This window comes from Tachysurus fulvidraco, chromosome 8 (assembly GCF_022655615.1).
Source record: "Tachysurus fulvidraco isolate hzauxx_2018 chromosome 8, HZAU_PFXX_2.0, whole genome shotgun sequence".
Classification (NCBI taxonomy): Eukaryota; Metazoa; Chordata; class Actinopteri; order Siluriformes; family Bagridae; genus Tachysurus; species Tachysurus fulvidraco.
Genome location: NC_062525.1, coordinates 11,172,072 through 11,181,642, shown reverse-complemented (window position 1 = coordinate 11,181,642; position 9,571 = coordinate 11,172,072). Strand labels below are relative to the sequence as shown.

The 9,571-nt window shown below is 41.0% G+C and overlaps 1 protein-coding gene across 9 annotated transcripts in view; it reads right to left on the bottom strand.

Moving 5' to 3' along the window:
- Window positions 1-9,571, bottom strand: part of arhgap12b (Rho GTPase activating protein 12b) — a 47,138-nt gene that overhangs the window by 36,090 nt on the left and 1,477 nt on the right. For 8 of the 9 annotated variants that reach the window (XM_047817077.1, XM_047817073.1, XM_047817074.1 and 5 more), the window contains exon 2: window positions 4,146-4,996. The exons of the other annotated variant lie outside the window; for it this stretch is intronic. In XM_047817077.1, coding sequence (XP_047673033.1) covers window positions 4,146-4,835 — 690 coding nt within the window. In that variant the 5' untranslated portion in view covers window positions 4,836-4,996. The remainder of the gene's footprint in view (window positions 1-4,145; window positions 4,997-9,571) is intronic. 9 annotated transcript variants of the gene reach the window in all.

Genomic DNA, 9,571 nt, shown 5'->3' with positions numbered 1-9,571 from the left:
TTATAAAACAACTTTGTCTGTGGACTGTGCAAACTCTCAGTGCTGATTATGAACACCCAAAAAAACACCCAACCTTTAAGCTCAATTTCCTTTAAGCTTAAAACAAATGCATCTGATGTAATCAGTCCTCGTGTATATATCCAATGCTGAATGCCTCATCAGCTAAACAAGCAGCACATCTTAACACATCATGTATAAACTGTGGCAAGTCTGATTAGATTATTCACACACACACACACACACACACACACACACACACACACACACACACACACACACACACACACACACACACACACACACAGACACACACACACACACACAGACACACACAGACACACACAGACACACACAGACACACACAGACACACACAAGCGAGGATTAGTGACACAGAGGGAACGAGGGGGGGGAAAGGTATATGTAGTGGCAGAGGAGGTTTGTGTCAGGCTTGGCTTAACAGAATTTAGTGTGGATTACGTTCCACATACATCAGAATAACTGTAATCACCAAATGTACAGAAGCACGCTCGGTGGAGGAGAAAGCGCAAATGTCAGCGCAACAGTCTAAAGGCAAAAGATGCAGTGACAGCATCACAGAATCTGCCCAACTACAACACATATGCACGCGCAGCACACACACTCACACGCAACACACACACCATTTCAGGTGACTTCATTACAGCTGTTTCCCATTTTAATTCTCTTACATTAGGCCTATGCCTTCTAACAATTCCTTACTTGTTTTTACCCAATGTACTGCTGAGTTTAAATTTACAGAGAAATCTCAGGTGACATTATGACAGAGGGAGAGCTAGAGAGTGTGTGTATTTTCCAGCATTTACCTTTATTATAGATAGGAAAACAAAGCTGAGACAGTAGTATAAATCAAGGCTAAGAAAATGGAAGTGTGTCAGCATGAGAGAAAGAGAGAGAGAGAGAGAGAGAGAGAGAGAGAGACAGAAAATGACAGAGAGAGAGAGAACCAGAGAGAGAAAGAGAGAGGGTTGAAATAAAAGAAACATTTCTTTGACGGGTGAGCGAATATTATGTACTTTCCTCTTGTGTGTGATCAGCAGAGATTTAGAGTTTCTTAACTAAGCCAGATTTGTGTGTGTGTGTGTGTGTGTGTGTGTGTGTGTGTGTGTGTGTGTGTGTGTGTGTGTGTGTGTTGGGGGCAGGAATGAAAGGAATGCTCAGGAGAAAAGGCAGGGGCCTCTTTTATAGTGTGCACAGGGAGGACGATACAAGATCGTAGGAGTGCAACACATAAGATGCAGTATTTTTCACCACTAAATTGAAAATCTATGTCATTCCCAAATAAATAAATCACCAATGATCAATTAAACTTAAAAAATTGGGGGGGGGGGGGGGAAAAAATTAATTTAACAAATGTAAAAAAAAAAAAAAAAGGTCTCGTGCATCCAGATCAGTGTCAAAGCAATAAATATATGGCCGAATAAAACAGAGTAAAAAAGTGGACAAATAACTCCAGCTTCTCCACCCTATACTTTAACAGAATGTTCACAACACACAAAGCGACTGCTAATAGATAATTATAGAAAAAGAATCATGTTTACAAAAACAAAGAGGAACAAAGAATTTGACTGATTAACAAACACAGAGCTTGCAGAACCAGAAAGGAGTAGACAAACATGTTGAACAAAAGTTGTGTCCTAAATCACATACCTAGGCACTATTCTACACCGTTCTATAGTATAAATGCGAGTATTGCGTTCACACAGAAAATTCAAACAAGAACTGCAACTTAATTACCCAGATCATGCACTTATTCAACTGAAAAACTGAAAAAAGTGTAGAATGTCAAACACTTCATGCCCTCAACACGGACTACCAGATGCTGACGCTGAACAAGGAAACACTTTCAGTGTCATTGGCCAATCGCATTAAAATACACACAATACACTCTTTTCAGAATAAAAAAAATTATAGAATTTTTTGTTAGACATCAATTTGAAAGTTTTAGTTGTTGGGCATTCTGCCAAAGCTAGCAGTGTCACATTGCAACTCGTTTGCTATAAACTGAGAAATGGCTTATACTTCTGGTTAGAAAGAGAGAAGAAAAAGAATTGTGTCCCATATGAGACAATCCTACATTAGTACTAGTGTGTAGTATGTCATTTGGGACACAATAAATGTTCGTGCTTCCATTCAGCTGTGTATTCTAAAACAAATTTCTATAATCCTGTTCATGTACTTTAAGTGCAATTAACCAGCTACAATAATTACTCTCTCATGTAGTCATGTAGTCGTCATATACCAAAAACTAATGCTGATACATGACCGTCTATCAACCTTTCTCCAGACACACATACTGCTACAGGAAATCCAAACAGGCAAAACGGAAAAACAAACAAAAACAAAACAGCATTTTAGCACAAAATCCTTAGTGATGAAACAGATATGCAAATAGTGAAGCAAAAAGCCGGTGTGGCCACAACTTAATAATTAGCAAGCTCGCCTTTTTTTCTGTTGACAGCCCAAAGATACCGTAGTCGTATGCTCAGCTGACGGAGGCTTGTGAAATTACAGGTCAAAGTTTACATAGATAAAGTCAATGCAAAGCTACAGCAGCTGCTATCAGAGACTAATGCACATATTTCACCTAGAGCGAATTACCTTTTCACAGGAAGATTACTCTATTTGGTCAGAATGCTGGGTCAAACAAATGAATAAAATGTAAATAATAAAACAGAAAAAAGGCGTAGCTTTCGGATGTCTTTCAAGGCCGTAAAAGCTCTGACTGCACATGCTGACACCTTTGCTTTTTCCATCTCTTACAAGTAACCAGGTTGTTTTTGTTACTGAATCTTTAAGATTTATGTATGTGGACCTCTGCTCTGATTGGCTAACACTGATATATGAGATTATCCACAGTCCTCCAGAAAATTAGACAACCTTATGTATACAAAACAACAAACAACGGATTGTTAAAAAAAATGGCCTTGTATTCGAAAAAAGCTTCACTTCTTGTTCTGTTTCATTTGTATATGGGAGCCTGGAACAGCTCATCATGGCTCAATGTAGCTACAGGCCACAGTGACAGCTTCCTAATCCATGAGCGATCAGTGAACTACTGTGGGCTAAACTACAGCTCGTATGTTTTTATTAGCTAAAGAGAAGGAGTCTGAGAAGACAACCAGATCTAGCGAATACTAAATCTATTTGCTGGCAGAGGGGGATACAAGTATAGGACAAAAAGAGCTTAAGAACCCAATCCCCTAAGAGCAAATGAGCTGCTCTTTTTCAGGACTAAGAGAGAATAAGGTAGCAGATGTGATGATTAGTTTTGACTTTTGTCATGAACCAAGGATTTGAAGGTTTTAATGGAATTGAGTAAGATATTTTGTGTACCCCTTGATGCAACAGTGCTTGGTTTGCAAGTATTAGTATCTAGCACACACAGATGAATCCTGACTGAAAACAAAGCAGAACGCAAAGTTCTGTCTAGAGCCGCACACATCCCAGGTTAACCTGCTGACTGTCTCTCTCCGTGTCTTGCACGCTCCATCTCTCTCTGTCTGTGTGTACGTCACTCACTTACTGCCTGTCTCTCTCACTGACACACAAACAGACCCACAGTGGGGGTAGATGTGACAAGAGCCTGGTATGACCCATTTTCTTGCCTCCCCCAATCCCCTTTATTCCCCCAGAAACACTCTACAACAAGAAAAAGGAGAGACAAAGAGGCAGGGGGACGGGGACAGTGAGAGATGGAGCACATGGGAGTTCACACTGTTCAGCTCTGTGTATATCATGGGGGTGTTGTTCTTTAGAGATCTAAAGGCTAAATGCTCTTTTATAAATAATTCATGCACTATGGCATCTCATCTGTGCAAATGTGCAGGCTACAAAGGTTTGCCACAACAGATAAACAGATGTTACATCCTGTGTGAGACAAAAAAAAAAAAAACTGAAAAAATGTGTGAAGAGTGAGACCATGACTCTTATGGAATAATGCAGTGAAGAAGCGAGAGCTGCAAGAAACCTCCCTTATAGCACCTGACTGTATGTTAAAAAGCAAATAAACAGCCCTCTGTAACCATCTCAGTAAACCACCGATACAGAGAATGGATCTGATGAACAGCTCTTCTGGAAAAGCTGGAGCGTTTCATGATTGACTTACCTGTGTGTGTTCTGTGGAGCTGCTGCTCAACTCGTCTCCCGATTCTGAATCGTTACGCAACACCTCCGAGCTGTTTCCTGGCGATGATCCGTCTGTATCTGACGGTGACACTCCTTGGGGTTTCCCCCGGCAACCTGGCGGCTCCTTGGATGGAGACTCGGGCCTGGTGCGCGGCAGCAGTACTGTGTTGCCATGGTGATGGTTATGATGGTTGTTGTTGTTGAGCAGAGCGAGCTCTGCAAGCACGTCTTTCATCCCTGCGTTCTGATTGGAGTCCCGCAGCAGTAAGGGTGGAGTGTGCTGCTCTGGTAATGGGGAAGGCGTGCTGGAAGGGGGCGGCCGTCCGAAGCTGACCATGTCCGATGGCGTACGCTGTGGCAGGGTTTCACTGGCTGAGGAGCAATGAGTTATAGGCAGGGTGACGGGGGGCTTGATGCGTGGTTTGGGGGGTGGCAAGAGCGCTCGCCTCACCTCACGCACATACTGTGCAGGCACATAGAAAGCCTTAGTGCCATCTTCCCGTCTCACCTGCCACCAGTCGGAGTTGGTTTTCCTCACCAGCATGTAACACTCACCCTGATGTATGGAAATGAGTCTGTCTTTGGCCTTGTACTCATAATCATACTCCACTTCCACATAGACCTGCCCTGGGGCTAGGCCTGAATCACTGCGACCCTCCATCTCAGACATGACTCACAGTATATGTGTGTGTGTGTGTGTGTGTGTGTGTGTGTGTGTGTGTGTGTGTGTGTGTGGTGTGTGTGTGTGGTGTGTGTGTGTGCGCACGCAAGGATTCAGAATGTGCAGGCTGAAAGGATCCACATCTTTTTAGCTTATCTATCCTCACGTCTCTGCAATGGGAAAGAAACAAAAAATGTGGTTAGTATATAGTCAGAAATAACAAGGTCAGAAAAAATAAATCACTCACTAACTTTTAGTGCTCAAACAACATGTGAAACCTACTAACATACTTAACAGACCTTAAGTATTTTTGCTAAGATTTTTGCATCAAGTCAAGATTATCATATTCCTCTGATACAAACCAGAGCATGTACACGCTCACAGAAAGGAAGGCATGTATTCACCTCCTGAATCCCCAAGCACTGAAGGGATCTGCATGGTAACACAATCATGCGTGAGGGCACCATGGCAACAAGCATATCAGTAACTTAGTAATCAATTTACAAGGGCAGGACCAATGCATGCACACCGGTTACACGTATACAAACTTCCAAAAATGACACGTTTTGAGTCACGTTATCCAAAATATTGCAAGTGTAGCTACACAGACATAAGGAGCTCCCTATTGGTCACATGTGAGTTAAATATACACTGACATGCTCGTAGAAGGGATCTGTAGCTGAGTGACTGAAGCAGCAGCAGGTCCGGTTCTTCCATCTCTTCTTTCATTCCCTTAATCGCTCAGCAGATTAAAGAACAAGACTCACTGTCTGGACTAATGCATAGAACAAGTATGGCCCATAAAAATACCTGCAGTTTTGCAAACTCCCTGAAGTCTTTTTTAAAACACTGTGGAGCAACGTCTCGTGTTCTCTCTTTTGGATCGGTTTTCAAATCCTCAAATGCTCCCCTACACATGAATGGCTTATCGAGTGATACAAATAGAAACCAGGGTCCCTGAACAAATACATGCATGTCTAACAGTCTATCTATAACTGGGATGCTAGATGTGCGCTACTGTACATGTTTTACACCCTGGGCCTAAAAATAAAACATGAGAGCATGTGTGTAACCTTAATGCTACCAGGTGTAATTAAATACTGAAAAAAAAGAGATGCACAAGCCACCAATATTCTGACTGTCTACCGTGTTACAATTTTAAAAATGTACTTATGTGAAAAGCACAATTCTGCCACTCAAAGCTGGTTACCTGTGGATTCTGAGCATAAAAAAATCTGAATGTTGTTCTTTTGGTACTGGCCAACGAATTTAGGAGGTCAGGAATCACTAATAAAAAGCTTTTCACCTGAAAACTGAACACCGTTTTATTCTCATGAGAATTAGGAAATAATAAACTAACACAATAAAGACCGGATGAACCCAGCTTTAGGAATGGGAAAAATATCTAATAAATCTACCTTCTTTTTTGCCACATAGCAACTGTATAATATAAATTCTGTTTATTTTCTTATTACAGCATTTGGCCCAGCTGCTACATTCTGTTGTTGACATCTTCACATTTGACCGATCCGTTATGGAGCTGCAGCTAAACATTTAGACAAAAAAACATGATCTAGTTAGATAGCTTGCTAGTGAGTGACCTGTAACCTTTATTCAGCTAACGGACACAAGCAACATGAATCACGTGAGTCTCTAAAAATCTGTTAAAGTAATTCATAATACGCTTCGTGGAGGACGTCACCGCACCGGCGATAAGACCTGCGCTGCTCCAAAGAACTCAGCACTATGCATCTGTTTACTCCACTAGTGCTCCCTCACACTAGTCTACTACTGGGAGCTGGGTATGTTACAAACAGGTCAAACATCTGTTTGCACAGTGTTGATAAAAATGACTGCATCTGTCAGATCATAGCTATGCCTTATTGGGATCAGCTGAGACTGATTAGCTTTGTGAATGGAGAGAAAAAAAAACGTGTACGCAGTTGCTGAGAGGAAGTTCGCAGCTCTCAATTTCGAGTGCTTGATTTTGACACCCGACATAATCGAGATCTATTCCAGAGGCCAACGCTGCAGTAATAATTAATATGCGGTGTGTGTGTATTAGTTACGACCCACTTTCAAATAACCGAACATTCCCGTTTCAATGTCACATGACTCCAGTGTGTGGTATTAACCTGTTTAAACATCAGCGCTCAAATGAGCACCGAGACTGATGAAAAGGCTGGACTTGGAGCTTCTTGTGCCGTTTCTAGCATTTCCCAAATAGCTAAAATGCTGGGTTTTCTACACAAAAAACAACATGAAGCTAAACTACCAGTGATGATGAACCTTCAGATGCAAAGCCACTGCAGGGACTGTGCTTACAAACAGATGGAACACAGTCAAGCAAACTGACCTATTTACTGCATGAAATGTCAAATGAGAAGGCATCAGTTACTGTATTTGTCTCAAAAGGCCTATTAAACATCTGCAGACAATCATATGCTGAGAATATACTACTCTGGATACCTATTAATCCTCAGTACACAAAGCAAAATCCTATAATTAAAAATCTCTATATTCTTTATTATATAAGTCCAGGATATCTTTCAATATTAAAAATTAGACATGGCTTTCAAGCCTGAAGCGAAGGTTAGAGTATTTCCCTTAGCAGCTATAAACTATAAATCATCATTGTTGGCCTCCATGCTGCATCACAAGCAATTATCTCCTCCAGGTTAGAACTGACAATCTAATCTCAAATTCTGACTCAAATCCTTATGTCAGAGCCATGCTTATGTCAGAGCCATGCTGTTACAAAAAATTCACAAATCTGAATTGGAAATTTAAACACGCTGTGATATAAAATGTTCTAACCAACATTACACATGACCACTTTAAACATTCTGTCAATGTTACATCATTTCTGCTCTCCTGTCAAATGAAAGAAAGTAATATTTACATCACATCACGTTTCACACCAGACGCCATCAACACTTGTACCCATTTAGCACTTCGGGAAGTTGCTCCAGTTAGGATTTGCCTCCTCTTGCATCCAAATATGCAGCACTGAAGGCACTTGTAGCTTTTCTGGCAACAAAATCAAAAGCCCACTTACTTTTATTCACCCTGACATAATACACCATCCCGAATGCCAAGACCCTGCAGCTGCCAGAGGAGCAAAACAAGATTATTTCCGTGCTCGTTACAGAGTGACGACATGAAAAAAACAACATGTAGGAAAACAGAGAGAGGCCAACATCGTTCTGCTGAAATGAAGTACTGTTAAAAGAGAAGACCCTCCACATGGACCGGGAAAGTGTGCAAGAGTCATCTTAACATGTAAATAGCTAAACATGCCAGTCTGTCAAATTCTATACAGGCAACCGACTGAAGTCTAGCAAATAGTCACTTTTTTTTATGATGATGACAAAGCTTTTTATTACAGAAACATTCACACACTTCATTTTACATCATTCTTGCATCAATTGTAAACCCCAATATCAAGCACACTATAAACACAGTGACTGTAGGAGCAGCTAATTACAAGATCAGCAAACTCACAGTCCCTAAACCTTACAATGACATCCTTACTTTTGAATCCTTATTTATCCACAGGTGTGAAATGCATCTGGGGCATTAAAATTCTGCATGCATATGACAGGTATATTTTTGCTTTTTTCCCCCAACAATGTACCAGCATCATTCAACATGTTTGGTATCGAAGGGTGAAACTACAACAAAAATGTCCCAAGAACCACATTCTCAGCCCTTAGTATCCATACGTAATGCATCGTCAAACCACCGTCAACAATTCCATAGATACCTGTATAGAAAAAAAAACTCAAAATGCTGATGTGGAGGTTTCTACTTCACGCAGTGTAACAGACCGTTAGGTGAGTGACACCTTCTAACATTAAGCTGTCTGAGACAAAGACATGCCTCTATTTAAGTCTGCAAACAACCTCATTCCTCTAGAAAACAGAAAAAACTGGGATTTCACTCCACCATATGTCTCCGATTTCAGAATTTGAACGGAGCCCAAAGCGGAGGCAGAGAGCAGATGGAAGGACTCGAGTTTGGCTCAGAATGTGAGGTCAGACTCACAAAGCACAGAGGAATCACTACTGCCTCTCACACCATGTCTGGATTTAGGGTCAACTAAAATGATTGACAGTCCTGTTCTGTCTTTAAAGCATAGTAGTACCAATTTCACACCAATCCCATCATGGGTTTTTTCATAGCTGCAGAAAGGTGGGAACACCGTGACGGACGATGTACGCGGATTGTTTAAAAATTCTTGCTAGTCTTAGACTATTATGAAGGATGGATACAGATATTATGTTTGTTTGTTTGTATCTCCACACAACATTTTCTACCATTTTATATATTTGGATCCAAGTTACCAAGATCGAATGAATGATTGCTGGATGTACTTCACTGTACACAGATTTTTATGTTCATGTTAATGAATCTAGTCTTTTTGTCCATATGATGCCATATGAACTTTTCCAGTAAACGTTGAAACTTCTCGTTTTAAACGTATTGTAGTAAACAGCGAATCAGTATTAGCTCTGAATTGGCAGGACAGTTTAAAAAATAAACCGAATGCAGACTGGACTGACCAAGTCATTTAATATCCTAAGTACTTTTCTATTTCTTCGGTTATTTCTGCAAAGCTTTCAGCTTCACAACGTCATTTATGACCAAACAAGTATGACCAACAGGCAGCGGTGTCGGACTGTGTGAATTCGCCACCTCGCAGCTCCAGCATTCTGGTTCGAACCCGAACATCGGTTGTGTCC